Source organism: Miscanthus floridulus, chromosome 7, assembly GCF_019320115.1.
Source record: "Miscanthus floridulus cultivar M001 chromosome 7, ASM1932011v1, whole genome shotgun sequence".
Classification (NCBI taxonomy): domain Eukaryota; kingdom Viridiplantae; phylum Streptophyta; class Magnoliopsida; order Poales; family Poaceae; genus Miscanthus; species Miscanthus floridulus.
In genome coordinates, this window is record NC_089586.1 from 103,104,107 (window position 1) to 103,125,450 (window position 21,344).

Genomic DNA, 21,344 nt, shown 5'->3' on the forward strand with positions numbered 1-21,344 from the left:
CGTTTGTGTTATCTTTGCAACTTATTAGCTAGAACTAGTGGATTTTTAGCAATGTTGGTGTCAATGTCTCTGGTGTAATGATGTTGCTCTAGCTTTTTACCCTGCTTGCTCTCGGGTCACTAGACATCCTCATGTCATTTGAAACACTGCTTGTGAGGAGAGGGTATAATTAACCTATCAAATGTCTGTGGTACAGTATTAATGTGTGTTTTCGTCTTGTGCTTATGGTATTTTCATTGTGCAGTTCAATTGTTATGGATCAAACTTTAATATGTCCTGTTACCTTATCAGCAATTCGCTTCAGATTTCGGATGCCATCCATCATCATACTACCAAAATTTGGGTCTCACTTTCATTAGACTCGAGCGTTCAAATTAGTATTGTTACGGACTATTATTTCAAAAGGTTAGCGTGCTGGTCGTGCTTAGAGTTTGAACTAGCTGTGTTGGAAATAGTAGAACTTCAATTTTGTTTCAAGAAGATAATTAGAGATTTTTTAGAAGTTTACTGATTCACATAGTGCATCTCTATTTGAGCTGTACTCGTAATGGTCCATTCCTATTGTGGAATTAAGAGGGTTTATTTGAGCATAGGGTATGGGTTCCTTGTTGACTATCTTGGAATTTAGTTCGATATAGTTAGAAGGAATTCCTTGTTCCAGTTGGGTTTCATGTGAACTATAACACCAGACTTGTCAAATAATGAGTACTGGCGTACATGTTTTTTTAGTAAGCTAGTCACAAATGGATAAATATGGTACCCAAGATGTTCCTTGCAATAGGAAACACGCCAAGAAAATGAAGCATCTGCAAGGATGTAAATTGCTGCTTGTTTTTTTGTTAATGTGCCAAGCATAGACAGCAAGCAACACAACCAATTCACGACAGACCATTATGTTATATTTCCACAATACACTTGATGCCAATAGCGCATGGCAATCGCAAAGGTACATGCATTTTGTTCATGGGCTAAGCTTATTAGGAGTAAGATTAACTTGTATAATAATGCGTAGCAAGGTTTCCTCAGTGGTGTGCTTGAGTCGGCTTTCTTTTTCAAACTGTGGGTCAGCTTGTTGGCGCCTTGATTGCGACTCTTGGCATTTCTTCTTTGCCACGCAGATTTGGGGTTGTGAAATGTGTTGATTGCTCTTGAACCGAATCACATAAATATGAAGTACAAGTTTGCCACGCACAATGACATAATTTTGTCTTTTGGGACCCTTTTAGATCTCTCTCACTCCCTCTGTTTTCTCATCTGCTTGCATGATATACATAGCTCTGTACCAGTACTATCAATCTATCATGTGATATATCCTACCTCTGATTAGAAAATATTTTAAAACTGTTTTATTTTACCTGCTACTGGTCGATTAGAAAAAATAAAGCTGGGTTCTGAAAGACCCAGACAAGAAAACCGGCACGATTGTTTCTAGGGCCAGTTTCATCCCCTGCTCATCGCTCACATGGCTGTGTCCCCTCCTGGCTCTTCCCCTCTCCTGTTTCACATTCTTGCCTCCATGATCACCTGCCCCTGCATCACCTTGGCTTCCGCCCACTTACCGTATAAAAAGCTTGTCAGCTGCACTGATTGTACTAAGCCGAGAGAGAAGATGTTTTTCTCGAACAAATCTAGGATTTGAAAGCTCGGAAACTACCGCTACTCCCTCACTCCAAAAAAAGAATGCAATTACGTGTCACGTGTCGTCAAAAATAGTTCATATTTAACCAAATTTTTAGTGAATATTATTCACACTTACGGCTACAAAATAATTTATTATAAAAATACATTTCATAATTAATCTAATAATATTATTTATTTGATATTATAAATATTGATATTTTTTATCTATAATTGATCGAATTTATGACATTGTGCTAGTTATGTATAATGCATGTGTTAACGTCACGGCTTTATCTTAGGGATGCACATGAAAACAATCAATGGTTTTTTTTCATAGTTCAACTTTTACACAATTGTATTTGACCAGGTATACAATCCGAGAAACACTTTTGCATAAAAAGGCAAAGTAAAGTTATTTCTCGTATTAACCATCTAAGTTACATTCTGCCCATGTCCTTAATCATGACTTGGAGATCTTCAGGGAAGCTGTCAAAACATTGGTTTGCACGACTCTTCAAAATGTCCGCCAAGAATTTCATCCTCAGTGAAGTTGATAGTTGTGCATGAAAAATAATAAGTTAAGTTATTAATTTCCTATGTAGTGTACAGAATATAGTTAGAGAACATATATGCTTATAGTGTTGATCGATGGCAATCTTATGCCATCCCACAACTTCATGAAATGGTATACAAGGAAGCATCCCAATTTTCTGGAGAAGAGCATTTGTTTATTTGTTGTACATAAATCAATAACTATTTTTGTGATAAGAAAGATGAAACATATATAAGTGATTACCGGTCTTTATTTTTTAGAACTTTTAGAACACATGTAGAAAATTCTCACTTCCAGTAATAAATAATGTCGCTCCACTTAGAATTTGTTAGTTTCATGGCGAGATTGAACCTTTTAGCAACAGTGTGAATGTAGTTAAGCTTTGATCATAACCCGTGTAACATACATCGTCTAGAAGTGGATCCATAATGTGCACAGTTTTGTTTTGCATGTCCATTATGAATAAAGTGTATAGTCCATCTCGATAATATGGCAGTAGAATCTAAAAACATACACACAGACTATAAGTGCTAAGCAAAATATAATAAGTATTTAAAGGAGTACACAGAACATATCTTATATTGCCGCAATCTTTAATATTGTACTTCATGTCAGGCCAGCACTCAAGTACTTTTGCCAGTTTCTTGTGGTCTTGCTTGTCACAACATCGCGGATCTCGTCCAAACTGAGTTATGGACGGTTGATTTTCTAAAATTTATAATTATTTGATGAATTATACAATTAAGAATTATATCAACTTAGAGCAAACTGAAGGTCCATGAAGTGGTATTTTTCTTTCTTCAACAACAACGTTTCGTTCCACGCAACCATCCGAACAGCCATATTGAAGCAATCATGGTCCATCTCTCTATTCTCATTTAAAATATCTCTAATTTTCTGGAACTTAAAGAAATTGGGTATGGTCGTGTGCTTCGGACCCACTCTTTGCTAAAAAAGAAGGACAAGGAATAAATTACTTATTGTAGCAATTCTAGCACGGGCAATTGAAATATCTAAATTAGAACAAAACAATTTTTTTTAGAATGATTTACTCTAAAGGTTCAGCATCAGTGATCAACTGGATGTTTGCGCAAACTACAGACAATAGGTCTTTCTTGTTGGTCCATGTTATTATACCTGACAGTAAATTAGATATGTCGTCCATATCATCGAGCATTATGACACCATCATCCAGATTATGGCTGGTCTCATTGTCTTGCACATCATCATGTAACCCTCTCGTTATGTTTAACGGGAGTTATACAAGATCGCAGGTAGCTTGACCCTAAAGTTACTTATATCATCCTGAAAATATGAGCAAGTCCTGAGATATTAACCAGTCCAAAAAAATGACTATGTTTAGAAATATTCATATGAAATTACCTGGTCACATGGTCAGATAAATTAGTTCGAATCCAATACTCCATATAATTAATTATCCATAAAGCACAACTTACACTATGTAGTATTGAAAAAATAAAATATGAGTGATACAGATACCGTTGCTGGTTAGGCAATGGTATAAACACAACAAGTTAGATGATATTTTACCCTTCTATTTGCACTTTTTTGGTGATCTTATGTTTTTTTTGACCAAGATGCCACTCCGATATCCTTTTCCCATTTTTTCGGTTCAATTGTGTATGCTCTACTGCATGTTTTATTAGTCCTTCCATTCCTATTAACTGCTATGACCAAAACACCAAGATTTAGAAAGGGATATTAACTAATCTAAAAATAGTATGTATTTATATATATCAATCATTAAGCCATACCATATATTATATAGAAATAAAGAAAGTTACTAATACTTAATTAATAAACTTGAAGTATACCTGTGTCTGTGGTCGCTGTGCCAATGCCAACATGTATATCATTTATGTGTGCATCTGGTGGGATATTTTCCTTGTCCAATATAATTGGCGTGATTTGGCCCATCTCAAAGTAATTAGTACCTACATATATATTTTTTAGTTGTACAAAAGTTGTGTTTATATTATATAGAAATAAAGAAAGTATCGAAGAGATTAAGTACCCGTGGGTATTGTTGTGGGCACTATTTCAGTCAAAGCACGGGAAGTGCTACTATTTTGGGATGTAGCCTTCATCCATGCTCGGTAGTCACGCATGTACTCACGTTGTTTCCTCTTCATCTCTTCTTTTTGTTCGCTGGACATCTCAACTCGACAAATCCGTTGCTGCATGTTTCTTTCTTCCCTCTTCCGCGAGGCCTCATCGAAAGTGGGTGTTTGGATATATTTAGGAAATCAGAAAGACAACCCAAAAGTGTTGTATAAATATATACTGAAAGCATACCTACGATGTTGGTGATATCGCTTAGAGCATCGCGTGTATCTCCGGGCGTAGACATTGCAAAGTACCAGCAAGGATGTTCAGCCGGTAGTAGCAGCGGGCAGCCGGGTTTCCTCACGCTAGTGGCCTCCAAGCTAGTATCATGTAATGGTGAATGATCTGCGCCTCATATACAGATAGCCAAATAGCTTAAATCAGGGTTCGGGATCTCCATTTTGGACAACAGGAAGGCAATAGAGCGGCCATCATACCTGGCGTGGAGGATGGTCGTCTCAACAGAGAAGGGTCCGACGAAGACCTAGATAGCGGATAGAAGGGCTGCAATGGTCGGCAAGGGCATGTTTGCCCCGTTGATGGTGATCACCTCCGTGTAGGCGTCACCTCCGTGGACCGTAGGTGTCAATGCGACTGTTAACGGTGGAGGATGGCTATTCAATTTACCGCACATATCAAAGTGGAAAGAAGCATCAATAGTACATGATATGGTAACACACAGGTAGAGGGAACACAGGAGGAAGGGAACATCAAATTACCTGATCTTATTTCTTGAACATTTCTTGAACACAGGTAAAGGAAGATGACATGACAGGGAAAAAGCAATTGCACTAACTAAGCATATGGAACCAAAAGCATACTCTATTCGTGTTGTTCTGCATCAAAGAGTACTGAAGCTTTCAGAACCATATAGTCTGGAATGTAATAACTGAATATATATACAGACTTCACAATTCAAAAAAAAAGTTAAGCATATATATCCACTTGAGAGGACATCACTGAGTACATGGGTAGTACTTTTACTGAAAAGAACAATTATAAACATCTAGAAATAAATAATAGAATTAATATGTATTTCGTCCCTTCAAAACATTTTATGGGCAAATAAGTACAAGTAATTGCTGAACAAAAAAAGATAGAGCAGATCAACATGCACTGCCAGAATCAAACACAGAGGCGTTAAAGGATATTAGTAGGTTCAAAGATGTGGATATTCATATAGTTATGGTGTTTTATGTAATCTCTGCCTTTATTCGGAAGATGCTATTGCAAATTTCAGTGACTAAGATGATTTGCACTTATAATTAAGTACCTGGGCAATGTCGCCGACGGTGACAAAGATCGCGCCGTCGTGAGCGCCCACTGCCGTCCACTCATCGCCGTCGTTCATGACCCAGCTCGACGGTGCCTCTTCCTTCCTAGACGCCTCCCACTGACAGTGAAGCGCCATGACGTATGGGTTCGTGTAGGATCTCTGGTTATCCTAAAGGGGGTGAATAGGCCTGTTAAAATAAAACTTAAGCAGATGTCAAATTTCACTCGCGGCACTGCCGCTCTGACCTCGTGACACTACCGGACAGCAGCACTACCGGGCTATAACAGTGACACTACCGCACCTGCAGACAACTTTGAGTCACAGTTCAAAATTAGTGAATTGAAACTTATATAAGAGAAATTCCTTAGCTTCCTATAGGTATGAGGTTCACAGATCGAGAGCTACAAATGGTAGGAACTCCACACACAAGTAGATCGGCCACAAACCCTAGAATCTACCTCAACAAAGTGTAAAATGAAAGCGAAGTAAATCAAGCACAAGGTGACACAATGATTTATCCTATGGTTTAGCTCGCCACCAAGGCTTGCCTAAGTCCACGTTGTTGAGGTTGCCACTAAGGCTAGGGCTTTGCAACCCTTCCTCGTTCTTAAGTCAAGAGAGTTACCTATTGAGATAAGGGGTGAGTTTACTAACTGTAAGAGATGGTTACAAACCTCCCGGGGCTGCCACACAAGTTGGCAAGCTCCACGGGCGATGCTCTAGCCGGCTAGGAGTCAAGCTCCAAGAGTAACAAACACAACCGTCGGCCAAAATGTGAACCAAGTGCTCTTTAGACTTTGGGAATTAGTGAATCTGCTCTCTAATCGAGTTTGACACCTTTTTCTCTCAAGGATTGATGGAGAAATCAATGGAGAAGCTTGGGAGCTCAAGGTCACCAATGGAGGAGAGAGAGATGAGCACTTTTCTGTTCTTGGGCGAACTAAACGGTTCAGAGAGAGAAGAGATACGTTGGAGAGGAAGGGGCAAGGTATAAATACCCCCAGCCTCCAACAGTCACTTAAGTCATGGTAGTGCCACGGCTCAAGTGTGGCAGTGTCGCTCAGCGGCAGTGCCTCTCTCTAGATGCGGCACTGCCGCACAAGGCAAGATAGCAAGGGTAAGAGTGAAGTGCTAGCTATCTTGGCTGAGTAACTGAGGATGTAGGTATAAGATATAGCACTTGGAAGCACATGTTAGCTCAAGCATTGTGTCCCCCTTTGTAGTACGACTTTTTCTATACTCAAATTCAAAATATAAAAGAATTTAAACCTCCTTTGAGTTTGAAGCCATCGATATTTATAATTGGGGCACCTCCATTTCATATAGCATCCTCGATTATATATTCCCTGCTTGTCATCTCGATAAATCTCATTAGTCCTCTAATTGCGTGGTCATTATCACCAAAACCTACAATTAGGGCTTGATCGCACTTTCAATCTCCCCCTTTTTGGTGATGGATGACAACTCAATTAGAGCTTACAAAAGATATGAAATACAACTAAGATTTTCGAGCCATGGATGTAGAGCCTCTCCCTAAATGTGTGAATGGAGAATTGAATTCTTGAATTGGCATTAGAAGCCAAGATCCTATATTCATGCTCCTATGGGGTGCTGCACATTATGATAGATAAATAAACATGATGCAAATGATAGTTCATGCACAACAAAAATAGCTGTGATAGCTGGGTGCAGCACTGCTGCTCCATAGTTACAGCACTATCATAGAACGGCACTGCCGGGCCTAGGTGCGGCACTACCGCACTTGCTGTAACAACACAGGTGAAATAAAACGCCACACAGTATGTAACACATATAAAGAGGTACATTCTAGCATAGTTATATGATAAGCTATAGCATAGAACAATACATGTCCATATCCCATACACATAGAGTACTTAGCTAGCATTATTACATAAATAGAGTTTGGAGCGACTCTCAAACTCTCACCTAACGAAGACTATTCTCAACGGATAGAACATGAAGCTCCTGCTACAGCAACCTCTCCATGGCATTGAAAAGTTGTTGACCCCTCTAATTTTCTCCTCATTTGGCATAAAGCACCAAAAAAGAAGAAAGGAAAACAGACCAACAAACTCACTCCTCATCTTCTTGGATACCATCCCAATCGACATCATCTCCACCAGCAGCCCTACTACCACCAACAGCAATACTAAGATCACCATCATCATCATCGTTGTCGTTGTTGGAGGAGGACACCACCACCCTCCCTTGGTGATGGGTGGTCGAAGTGTGGCGTTGATGTCTGGTGCTCCTCCTCAAGGACTGCAAGGTCAATGCCAAAGTCATGTGAGGGTCAAGCTCCGGCTGCTCTTACTGCTCATCACCCTCTAAATCCATGTCGAAGAGGCTAGGGAGGTCATCAAACCTCGGTGGTGACTCAAAAAGAGAAAGGGGTGGTAGCCCTGCTCACTCTCTAGCCTCTCGGTTGACCTCACGGTTCTCCAACCGGTCCTCATCGGCCATTCTTGCTACATAGGTAAAAGTGGTAAAAATGGCCTTGATACATTTCCCAAACTTCTCCATCTTTTTACCTTTGCGGGACCTAGAGCGGGAGGACTCGGGTACGTCCTCAACTAAGGAAGAGCGTCTCACTACCTTACTAGCACCTGAGGCTTAGGACTTCTCAATCCTGTAGACGGTGTGGAGACTATCTTTATTAAACTTGTAGCCAGTGAACCTTTCAATCATGAACATGAGATAAGGAGCATAGGGTATCCCCTTTCTCCCATCATCCATGGCAATCCTCGGGTCACGCCGTAGGAACCGAGGGACATTAAACCTGTCACCTTTAAGAGCAAACCTAGCAAGCACATTCCTCACATAACCATTAAGATTTGAAGTTGCTCCATCCTTGGGATTTATGGTATGCCTGATTAGGTTGTTTAAGAAGTAGTAGTAGCTTTGCAAGCCACTAACTTTGCCATCTACGCTTCTCTTGTCAATCAACATGTAGGCAATGTCTCTGATCTCTGCCCTAAGCTCATCATGGATATAAGTGAAGCCTCGCTCCTCCTCACCAAAGCCAAGGATCCGATTGAAAGTCACAAAGTCAACACGGTAGTGCCGTCCCTCGGTCATCCAGTGTATCTCATCGGTATAGATGTCATAGAAGAAGGCAGCATGGAACTGGGCTAGCACTTTCTCATTCCAATTATACCTAAAAGTCATGAGATCAGAGAGGCCAAAGTTCTCACAATCCCTAATTACTCTGTTGAATTTAGGCTTATTCTTCTCCTTTATTTCCTCCTAGTCAACATACTGCATCTTAACAATCTTGCACTTCTTGGAGTTAAAGATCACAGAGGCATAAAAGTTGGAATGAAACTCATTCCAAAATATGCAGTCCACCCCCAAATCCATTGGCTGCTTATAGGGATTGTTCTCACGTTCTTCTTCTACCATCTTCTGCTTTCCCGCATAATTGAGCACGGGATGAGCACGGGTGTCAACTGGACGCCTCACAATCACCTCCTTAGTATACTTGGTGATATAGGCTCTGTCAAACTCCTCAAGGTAAGGAGGAGTGTCTAGTCAAGCACCAGGAGGAATGGTATAGCCGGCCCTCTCCAAGTTCTCCTCCTAGATTATCTGGTCCCTCTTGCCCCTATCTCTTGCAGTTCCTCTAGCTGTTGCATAGCTACTGCCACCAGCTGTCCTCCCATGACCATGATGAGGAGGGTCCTTGTCTCACACCTCAGTCATTTTCCTCTTCCCTCTCCAGTCATCTTCACCTCCGGAGGCCATCTGTGCATAATGATAGAGCGAAATAAGAAACTATTTTAATGGTGTGTAGAAGTCAGCCTATAAAACAAGTTAAGTAATCAAGAAGAGTCAAAGTGCAAGTGAGGGATGCAGCTGGTATTGCAATGTCCCTAGGCATGCGGCACTACCACGCCTGGGAGCAACATTGCCACACCAGCTGTTTCTCTAGGACTACATCTTACTCCTTGTTTACCTAACTTATCTCATAATCTAACTTCCAGCCCATGACACAATCTCAGCAAATGTAGTTCTATCAACATATGGACCTAGGCATAATAGTATGCAAGATAGCATTGTGAATGAAAGGTATGAGGATTGGTGACTAAATCCAATCAATATCGAGAGTCACATATTGAGTGGAGCTACAAACTTGAGAGAATTAGACTATAGCTCGCGGCACTGCCGCGTCTGCCTGCGGTATAGCCACAAGGGCAGATTCCACTCCACCAATGAATCTCCATATTGATTCAAGTTAATCATCAATCCAACTTCCAATCCATCCACACTACTACTAGAAAGCAATATCCATAGCCTAAAGATCTCCATTGCATAGACCGGGATGGTTATAGGGTTATACCTTTGGTTCTCGTGGATTAGGGAGGAAAGAGATGAAATGGCTCTGCCCAGAAGCCTCAGCGGCAGCCGGTGAAATAGAGGAGCTCTGGTAGCAGCTGTGGCAATGCCGGGACACCGCTAGAGGGCACGGTGACGGTGCAGGCAACGCGCGCGGCTGAGAGGAAGAGAGGCGGCACGCCAGGGTGAAAACAGGGGGAGAGAGAGGGAGTTACCCAGGGTTGGAGGGATAAGATGGAAGAAGTGGGCCCTGTAGTAACTGGCCGTTATGGGTCGGATTCTAATTGGAATTCAAAGTGCGGCACTGCCGCTTGCCACATGCAGCACCGCCACAGCGTGGCTCTACCGCAGGGCAGGCGCGGCATAGCCGCACTCCCCAAAACAGCACAATTTAGCTACTAACTAAATAGCTCTATATATAGGATATGGACACATATCTCAAACACGCTATGATCAACAGTAGATAATCAATACAAACAATGATCATAATGCACTTGTTTCTTTTGATAAATCATTTTGAAGCACAATATTTAAACCTTTTTTGGCAAATCTTTTGTCCTATGCATGCTAGTTGATCAATTAAAGGTGTGCTATATCTCAAACCACATTATGAGAATCGAGTATATTTAGCTCACTACGCAAAGCACAAAACCTTGACTCATCGAGAGGCTTAGTGAAGATATCGGCTAGCTGCTTTTCGGTGCTCACATGGAGAATTTGGATATCTCCTTTGGCTTCGTGGTCTCTCAAGAAATGATATCAGATGTCTATGTGCTTGGTTCTTGAGTGGCTTACGGGATTGTTTGCTAGCTTTTGGTAAAACAACATATAAAATCTTGAAGGGTTTGCCTCATCTAAAGTAGTTGAGCACAACATGCACCGGCTGCAACATACTCGGCCTCAATGGTGGAAAGGGCTACACAACTTTAGTTTTTAGAGCTCCAAGACACTAGGGATCATCCAAGCAATTGACATGTCCCTAAAGTGCTTTTTCGATCTACCTTGCAACCGGTGTAATCAGAATCTGAATACCCAAGTAGATCGAACTTAGAGCCCTTAGGATACCACAAGCCAAGGTTAGGAGTGTGTACTAATATCTTAAGATTCTCTTAACGACCACTAAGTGACACTCTTTTGGGTTAGCTTGAAATCTAGCACACATGCACACAATAAGCATAATATCGGGCCTAGATGTGCATAAATAAAGTAGAGAGCCGATCATAGAACGATATACCTTGGTATCCATGGCTTTTCCTTCATTATTGAGATCAAGATGTCCATTGGTTGGCATGGGAGTTTTGATAGGTTTGGCATTCACCATGTCAAACTTCTTCAGCATATCATGGGTGTACTTCATTTGGCTAATGAAAGTTTCATCCTTCACTTGCTTGATTTGAAATCCGAGGAAGAATTTCAATTCACCCATCATGGACATCTCAAATCTCTTGGTCATGATCCTACTAAATTCCTCACAAAAAGTATGATTAGTACTACCAAATATTATGTCATCGACATATATTTAGCACATAAATATATCTTTACTAACTTTGCTAGTGAAAATGGTAGGATCGGCTTTACCTATTTCAAAGCCTTGTTTGAGCAATAATTCCTTAAGGCATTCATACCATGCTCTTGGTGCTTGCTTAAGCCCAAAGAGTGCCTTTTGGAGTTTGTAGACATGGTTAGGGAACTTGGGATCTTCAAAACCTGATGGTTGCTCAACATAGACAAATTCTTGAATAGGGCCATTAAGGAATGCACTCTTCACATCCATTTGAAATAGATTGAAGTTGTGATGAGCGACATAAGCTATAAGCATTCGGATTGCTTCAAGCCTTGCCACCGGTGCATATGTTTCTTCAAAGTTCAAGCCCTCTACTTGAGTGAAACATTGAGCAACCAATCTTGTCTTGTTCCTTGTCACCAATCCATTCTCATCTTGCTTGTTGCGGAAAACCCACTTGGTGCCAATGACATTGATATTGGGTCTCTCCACCAAGGTCCACACTTGATTCCTTTCAAAGTTGTTGAGCTCTCCTTGCATAGCCATCACCCAATCTTCATCTTCAAGTGCCTTTTCTACCTTGAGAGGCTCCAAAGAGGAAACAAACGAGTAATATTGACAAAAATTTGGTAAATGTGAACGAGTCAATATCCCTTTTCGAAGACTCCCAAGTATGTTGTCAACAAGGTGATCCCGTTGAATGGTTTGCTTGAGCCTTGGGTGCTCAATTGCTCCTTGTTCATCTTCTGGACCTTCATCTTCTTCTTGTTCAAAGATGGGTTATAGGTTTTGTCCATGGACTAGAGTTGAATCAGCTACTACTGACTGGTCAGGTGCGACATTGCCGCTCTCAGGCGTGGCACTACCATGGGCAGAAGTTATAGCTGGGGTCTTCTGCTGTTCAGCATCAAGTACGTCAGCAAAAATTGGTGCAGCAGCCACTTGAGGAATCTCCACCTCAGTGACTTCATCTTCTTGTCTAATATCACCAATAGTCAATTGCTTAATTGCTTCACATGGTGGATCCTCTTTTCCTACAACACTTGAATTAACTTGCTCTACTTAAGAGCCATTAGATTCATCAAATGTCACATCTACCGCAATCTTAACTCTCCCGAAGGTTTTGTTGAAGACACATTAGGTATGCGCATTTGATCCATAACCAAGAAGAAAACCTTCATCAACTTTAAGTGCAAATTTAGAGGTTTTGGGTTTCTTGTTAAGTATGAAACACTTGCACCCAAACACTCTAAAGTATGACACCTTAGGCTTGCTACCGGTTAGAAGCTCATATGAAGTCTTCTTCAACTTCTTGTGTAGGTAGAGGCGGTTGATGGCATGTCAAGCGGTGTTGACGGCGTCACACCAAAAGATGTCTGGCGTATTGCACTCATCTAGCATTGTCCTTGCCATGTCAATGAGTGTTCGGTTCTTTCTCTCTACTACACCATTTTGTTGAGGGGTGTATGGAGTTGAAAATTCAAGCTTGATGCCCTCTTCATCAAAAAACTCCTCAACTAGAGTATTCTTAAATTCGATTCCATTATCACTTCTCACTTTGTTGATTGGGAGACCGAACTCCTTTTGTGTTCTTCTAACAAATATCTTCATCTTTTCTTAAACTTGGCACTTGTCATACAAGAAAAATACCCAAGTGAAATAGGAATAGTCATCAACAATAACAAGACCATATTTGTTACCCCCGAGACTTAGGTAGGCGACCGGTCCAAAGAGGTCCATGTGTATTAGTTCCAATGGTTGCTTGGTGGTCATGATGCTCTTTGGTGGGTGAGGCACGCTAACTTGCTTTCCGACTTGACAAGCGCTACAAATCATATCTTTCTCAAAGTGAACATTTGTTAATCCAAGGATGTGTTCATCTTTTAGAAGTTTGGCCCAGTTCCTCTTCCCAACATGGGCTAGTCGGTGATGCCAAAGCCAACCCATGCTAGATTTTGCCAGTAAACAAGTTTTAAGATTAGCTTTACTTTTATTAAAATCAACTAGGTAAAGCTTATTCTTTAATCGACCTATAAGGACAATAGAGGAATCCTCCCTTCTAAAGACTTCCACACATTTATCCATAAAGAGACAATTATAGCCCATCTCACACAATTAAGAAATGGACAACAAATTATAACTTAACGAATCAACATGTAATACTTTTGTAATTGAATGCTTAAGGGTTATAGCAACTTTACCGAGACCAATCACATCCCCCTTTGAATTGTTTCCAAAGACAATATTTTCATTTGAATGTGTCATCGAGGAATATGATGAGAACATACTCCTTTCTACGGTCATATAATTTGTACATCCACTATCAAGCACCCAACTTGACCCACCGTAGGAGTATGCCTGCAAAACAAGTTTAGTTGTAAGATTTAGGTCACCAACTAGAATTGGGGCCTTGCATGTTAGTCACAAGATACTTAGGAACCCAAATAGAAGTATTCCTATAATGTTGGTTTCCTTTCCAACATATTTATCAACCACTTTTCCACTGCTATTGTTCTTCAAAACAAAGCATGAGGTCAAGCTTTGTTGAGGTGCATGGGCTCGTGGTTGATAAGCATATTTGTTCATAGTGCCCCGCACCGATTCCTTTGGCTTCTGCTGAACCTGTTTCTGCTAGAACACATTTTTCTTGGGCTTAGTCTGATCAGAAACAGAATTGGTAGCCTTCCTATCTTTGCGGGGCACGACACTACCGCCCTTCACCATGGCACTACTGCTCGGGGATGCTGCACTGCCGCGGTTTGTGCAGGCTGCTCTAGACTAATTTTGTCCTTCCTCTCAAACCGCACACACTCATAGCCATTCAGTGTCCTTCTTCCTTTTGTCTTGGCTCCTTTTGTGTGGCCGAGCTCATGCTTGATTGAGGGATGCCTTCCACGCTTGAATGGTGGCCTGTTTGATTCATCCTTCTTCTTGTCATTGGATTGGGCCTTACCCGTGCACCCTTTTTCAATGATTTTATTGAGCCTAGCAATCTCCTTTTTCATAGCCTCCATGTTTGTAAGGTCAGTGGAATAGACATTCAAATCAAGATTATAACATTTTCCACAACCTTGACTAGCTGAGGGAGTTAAGGCTTCCTTTGCCTTAGAGGGATGTGAGTTGCTTTCCTAAAAAATGTCATATTGTAGCTCAAGTTCTTTGTGCTTTTCATCCAAGTCATAATACTTTTTCTTGAGTGCATTATTTCCTTTCTTTGTGATAGCATGGTCCTCTTGCTCTTTGGCCAAAGCCTTGCGCAAGGATTCCACCTCACTTCTCTCTAATGCAAGAGCTTCCTTACTAGCAATGTAGAGATCCTCTTGTTGGATCAGAGTTTCCTCTCTAGATTCTAGCTCGGCTTGGACACTCTCTAACTCCTCCATTAGTTTAGTGATCAATAATTTGACATTTACATCCAAATTTTTAGTTATCATGTTTATTTCTTCATCACTAGATTCATCATCACTAGAGCTATCACTAATATCACTACTAGAGATATCACTAGGAGGTGGAGGTGGAGACTTGGATTTTGGTTTTACCTTCTCACCCTTTGCCATGAGACAAATATGAGGAGAGTAGTAGTCATTATCGGACATGTTGTTAAAGAGCCTTGGTATAGTGGATGACTTGTGAATAGCAATGGTTGCAACCTTCTCATCCTCTTCACTTGTGCTCTCTCTAGTTGAATCCCATTCATGCCCAATGTGAGCCTCTTCCATATACTTCTTTCTCTTTCTATGATCGGTCTTGTCCTCTTTCTTGTCCTTCTTGTACTTGTTATCTTTGATCTCATATGGACACTTGGCAATGAAGTGATCGGTACTACCACAATTATAGCATGTCCTTTTCTTCTTGTTTGGAAACTTTATTTTCACTACTTTGTAGCCTTGCTTCTTTAGCCCCTTTTGAAATCTCTTCATAAAGAGAGCAACATCATCCACCTTCTCATATGGATCATCATCATTTTCACTCACACTTGAGGATGATGTAGTCTCTACTTGCTCTTGGACTTGCTTGCTTGCTTTGGGCTTGCTTGTTAAAGCTTGCTTGTTGATCTTGGACTTGCTTGTAGAGCCATGCTTGCTTGATTTGTTGGCCTTGAGAGCTACATCCTTGATCTTTATGCCATTTAGCTTTGCTTGTAACTCACCAAACCTCTTCCTCTCATTTGCTTCTTCTCTTTGCATGTCAAATGTCAAGATCCTCCCAAGTATATCATTTGGTGTGAAGTACTCAAACTTCTTCTTGTCTCTAATTAGAGTCACTACGGTCTTATTTCTAGGTGAGTAAGCTTCCAACATGATCTTTACAACCTTGTGATCATCTACCTTGTCACAACCATAGCCTCTAATCTTGCCCACCATAGTCATCAATCTATCAAACATCTCTTGCGGCCCTTCTCCATCCATGATTACGAACCGGTTGGGTTTTGCCATCGACAAATCAATTCTTGCCTTCCTCACTTTGTCAACCCCTTCAAGTGCAATATGCAAAGTGTCCCATATTTGCTTGGAAACATCAACACCAATTACTCTATTGTACTCATCACCATCCAAAGCACTAAGAAACATACTTGTGGCTTGATCATTGAGATGAATAATTCTCATTTCATCTAGTGTTGGATTCTTGGGATCAACCGGTGGCTCAAATCTATTGCAAAAAACATCCCAAATGCCGGGGTGAAGACCTATAAGATAGGCTCTCATCAAGTGCTTCCACTTGGCAAAGTTAATCCCATCGAAATGAGGTAACTTGCCCGTGGGCACATTGATGAAAGACTTCTGATCAAGGTTAGTCATAGGCATAGAGGAATAGTTAAAGGATACGGCGGCATATTTGTTGTTGGAGTCGACTTTGCCCTTTCCTTTCTTTTCCTTCTTGCCCCCTTTGACACTTGGTAGGACTCATCATCATCTCCATCTTCGGAACTACTTAAGATGTCACTTGATGATGCATTTGTTGCCTTCTCTTCTTCTTCCTTCTTTTTCCTAGCTTCTATTCTTTTTTTCTTGCTTCTTTCTTGAGCTTTCTTTCTTCTTTTCTTTGCTTCTTATCTTCAAGCCTTTGCTGCTCCTTTTTCTTCTTTTCTCTTGCTTCTTTTTTTGCTTTTCTAGCTTCCTTCCTTTTTCTTCTTTCTTCATCAGTTTGAGCTTTCTCGACATCAGTAGCCTCAAGTTGTAGGAGTGTGGTATTGCTTGTTGTAGAAGCACTTAGCTCCCTGTTGTCGGTGTCATGCAGCTCCACATCCTCTAGATCAACATCCACTAGCTTCATGCCACTAGTACCTCCTCCGGGGTCCATACGTCACACAGTGAAGCGCACACGAGGTAACCTGCTCCGATACCACTTGTAGGATCTCTAGATAGCCTAGAGGGGGTGAATAGGCCTATTAAACCAAAACTCAAGCAGATGTCAAATTTCACCCGTGGCACTACCGCTCTGACCTTACGGCACTATCAGAGAGCGGCACTACTGGGCTATAACAGTGGCACTACCGCACTTGTAGATAACTTCGAGTCATAGTTCAAAATCAGTGAATGGAAACTTAGATCAGAGAAATTCCTTAGCTTCCTGTAGGTATGAGGTTCACAGATCGAGAGCTAGAAGTGGTAGAAACTCCACACACAAGTAGATCAGCCACAAACCCTATAATCTACCTCAACAACACTATGAAATGCAAGTGAAGTAAATCAAGCACAAGGTGACACAATGATTTATCCCGTGGGAAAATCAATGGAGAAGCTTAGGAGCTCAAGGTCACCAATAGACGAGAAGAGAGATAAGCACTTTTCTGTTCTTGGGCGAACTAAATGGTTCAGAGAGAGAAGAGAGATGTTGGAGAGAAAGGGGAAAGGTATAAATACCCCCAGCCCCCAACTGTCACTTAAGTCATGGTAGTGCCGTGGCTCAAGTGCGACAGTGCCGCTCAGCGGTAGTGTCTCTCTCCAGGTGCGGCACTGTGGCAGAACCGTGTAATCTAATGTCCTCCTAAGAGTACGTGTCTTCCATTAGACACTAAATATCCAAGAGAGTGCACTAAATCGTGCTGTTCCGTCGAGCACACCCCAAGGGAGAACTCAAAAATCTACATTTTTCTATCAGGATCATAAATGAAAGAATAAAGCTTACAACATTCTTAACCATTTCTTACATCACTTTATTACAACATTAGAGTACTTAAACAAATTGAATGCAATAGCGAAATTAAGATAGTTTTACATGTAAAAGATTTTATACATTTTGGGTTTACATTTTTATCTTGCAACGGAGAACAACATATGATCAGAATTACAGCAGAAATAAAGATTAAAGGTGAATCATAAAACTTTTGTTCTAAAAACTTTTAGTGATGGTTATAAATAAACACTATGGTTGTAGCGTGAAAGGAATCCTCTCTGAGCAAACCAGGAAGTTTTCACACACAAAAGTCCTCTACCATCCATCGGTCACCTGCAATAGGGAGAATAAAACCCTAAGTACTCAATTGTACTCAATAAGATTTACCTGACAGGAGGAAAATAAAAGACGCCAAGGATATGCAGGGCTTATTTATCTTGTGGGTTATTGCATCTACGGAAGCATTACTAAATGTGCGTCCTTATATTAAATTTTATTAGCAATCATCATTAGTTCATTAACTATCCATTCTATGTAAGCACCTATGCTACTTTCAAGCAGGTGGTAAGCAATCAGAACCATTTTATCACCTTTCAAGTTCCAGTTCTTACTACGGTGCTAGACCATAGCCAAGTCAATACCGTCTCACAGAAACAACATTTGTTAATCAATATATCCTAGCTGGGTACCCCAAAACACACGCTCTATTTGTACCCCAGGCATAAACAAGACCAACCCATTTCACTCCCGTCGAGGGGTCTAGGTCCTCATCCAAATTTGGACTCCAAGCCCCCACACTTGAGATCCGGTCTTAGCATGGTGCTTCGACCTCCACCTTTCCCCGCCTCCAATAAGTCAGTCCAGAAAGAGACAAAACCCATGATAAGAGCGCAACAAGCCTTCCCGCTCCCATAAGCAAGTATGTGCTCAGGATAATAAGTTTGTGACTTGACTATCATCCACAGCAACGGACGGTCCTCAATCGACATAGGCGGAACAAGTGCAATCCGAGCCTCGCTCCAATGCCTAACCAAGTCTTAATTCAAAGTACCATTCTGCCCGGTCTCCAATTATCCTCCATATATATTCCATGCGATAGTAATATAATAACAACAATAATATCTTTCCTATCTCTCGTGAGTGATAGGTAATCACTCGACTTCTACCGGATTCTATAGCATAGCAATCTACCTGATCCTGGCATGCTAGTAGGACTCATAGGATAATGATATATGCAAGTGGTTTTCATTCAACTCCTTAAAACTTAATGCATAAGCATAAAATAAAGTGCAGAATAATAGGGGTTATACACCAGGGCATGCCTGGGTAAGATATAACCAAAGGTTAGCACTCTATCGTGGTGACACGATCATCAAGGCACCATCTTTTCTGCTACCCCAGATGACTCCGTGATCCATCATTGTTCCTATTATGATATACGTGGATGCAACGCAGAGACATAATTAATCAATGGCAACCGCAACTCTAAGAACACAATTACGCCTCGCAAGCTAATGAGATAGCTCTAATAACTAACATGCTAGGCTACGTATCCATATTGCCGAATAAGGCATTGTTTCCCAACAAGCATTTTAGTCCTACAATCCAAGGTGTTTCTTTATTTCATTTTTTATTTAATATATATTCTCAATAGGGCTCATTAGCTATCTTAGCAAACTAATTATTATGGGGCTTACAAAAATTATAGTGAGCACCTAATAATGTTAGGAGTTTACTGTGAAAATTTTAGATCCAACACTACTACCAATTCATCACAGTAATTCCTACAAGTTGATGTCTTAGCAATATTAACTATCTCGAATTAATTAGATTACTCTTTAAAACACTATGAAACTATGTGAACAAAATATACTAATAGTAGATCATGATTTTAGGAACTGAACAAAATTAGTCTCACAATTTTTGGTCAACTACACAAATTTCTATTGAATTTACAAATTTGGTTTGAGAAACTAATTTAGGAAATGCTTTAGAAAATAAAAGGGTCAGTGGTGACTTAATCGGCCCAACAGCCCAGCGCGGTGGCGGCCACGTGCGCGTCGCAATAGCCCAGTGTGGCCCAAAACCAAAAGGCCCCCGCGCGCGCTCGTGTTTTGCAAAAGAACCCTAGACTAATCGGTTATTACATGGCACCTCTAATCACTATAGCATGAGAGACGTGTTTTACATTAAGGACCTTGGAACATGTTACCTACACAACGGGGCGGTCCCCGGCGTACCCACGCGCGATGGCGCGGCACACCGGCGTCAACGGCGGTTCCACCGGGCGAGCTGGACCCGCTGCGATAGGAATAAAGGGCCGACCACCATCTACGGCTAAACCCGCAAGCATGGATGGCAGTTGGGAACTCAATGGCATACTACTGGGAGCGGTAGCGGCAAGCGGCTAGCTGCGGCGGCGGCGTGCTTGTTCCAATGAACCTACACACTCCCGGATGGGTAGAGGTGGTGGAGAAGCATTAGTAGCTCACTGTGGTACATGCTCCAATGATGGTTGAAATAGGGGAGCGCTGGGGTGGTCTGGCCACATGCGACCAAGTGGGTGGTGGCTCTACGAGTGCGGCACTGTCGTGTCACCGCACCCACGACAAGAAACCAAGCCAACCTATCATGGGCACCAGCTAGAGTGGATCAACACGAGTCTAGAAACGCCACCAATTGGGTTCTTTCCCCATGGATTGGGACTTACCCCCGATCCACTGGCTACGGCGGTGCCCATGGCTAGCGGCGAGCAAAACGCTAAATTGGCGGTCGGTAGCGCTCGACCAGGCATGGGGAAGATGGGACACCTAGTTGCCTTTTTATGCCACCTACTGGTACGAGGAATCAAACTATGAAGCCCTGAGCTAGGCAAAATGGAGGGCGGAAAGGCAGAGCTCTAGCCATGGTCATGCCGTGGAGAGTGCACCTGAGCATGGGCGAGCGGATTAAGATGGGGCGGCTCCATTTGATGGTGGTAGCTCAAACACATGCGCACAGGTGATGGTTCATGGGCTTAGCGCGACACGCTTGAATGGAGCAGCAAGACTCGAGCAGGGCTCACCGGCATCGGCTAGCGAGCAAGGCAGAGAAACATCTTGTCACCATAGTGACCGGGGTCATCGATCGAGGCACGGCGGCAGTGGCACACGTCCAAAGACTCGATGCGGTAGGTTGGATGAAAGGTGGGGCGAGTGACACGATGGCAAGGCGGTGACAGCCATAGCTCTGCCATGGCCCCACGCATAGCTCGGTGGCTAGCGTTGGCGCGCACACACCGTGGCTGGGTGACCAGACCACTGCCAGCCAGGTTGGGCCACACAAGACCTAAGCGCAGTGCGACACGGGCCTAGCGCACACGTGGGCCGGCGACCACAGCTTGGTCACAACATGACCCCAACGCCACCATGCTATGCCCGCTGTGATCGCGAACCCAGTCTGAATGGCTACCCTAGGTGACGTGCACACATTTCAAAGTATAGCAAAAGTCGCTAATGATCATAGTTGAGGTTCAACTAACTCCCCTATCGTAAAGTCCATATTGCCAATGACCTAGCAACACCATCTCCATGACTAGAGGACCACCAGGGAAGAAGGTAGATCGATGGCAATTGTAACAACCAAAAAATCCACACACCAAAAATCACAACTACAAAATTTTTGTTTTAGCCCTATGTGATGTTGAGTGACACATGTAGAAGCCCAACCCTAGTTTTGGATTGGATGTGACCCAATTAGGTTAAAATCATAAGCATAGTTTGGTTTTATGCCACATGTGTAATTAAATTCCT

The 21,344-nt window shown here is 42.0% G+C and overlaps 1 protein-coding gene across 1 annotated transcript; it reads right to left on the minus strand.

The window, feature by feature from the left end:
- Positions 1 to 9,284: 9,284 nt before the first annotated feature.
- Positions 9,285 to 16,235, minus strand: LOC136465981 (uncharacterized). Its single transcript, XM_066464508.1, has 3 exons — positions 15,546 to 16,235; positions 14,976 to 15,236; positions 9,285 to 9,341 (listed from the first exon to the last, which is right to left on the minus strand). The coding sequence occupies exons 1-3, from the start codon at positions 16,233 to 16,235 to the stop codon at positions 9,285 to 9,287; spliced, it is 1,008 nt and encodes a 335-aa protein (XP_066320605.1).
- Positions 16,236 to 21,344: the final 5,109 nt, after the last annotated feature.

What these genes read in the sequence shown, in the direction of transcription:
- LOC136465981 (XM_066464508.1), bottom strand. Translation starts at nt 16,235, where the DNA reads ATGACTAACCTTGATCAGAAGTCTTTCATCAATGTGCCCACGGGCAAG. An exon ending in ATGGCATAAAGATCAAGGAT is followed by an intron (nt 15,237 to 15,545) that starts GTAGCTCTCAAG and finishes TTCATTGCCAAG; the next exon opens with TGTCCATATGAGATCAAAGA. An exon ending in TCATGGCAAAGGGTGAGAAG is followed by an intron (nt 9,342 to 14,975) that starts GTAAAACCAAAA and finishes CATTATGCACAG; the next exon opens with ATGGCCTCCGGAGGTGAAGA.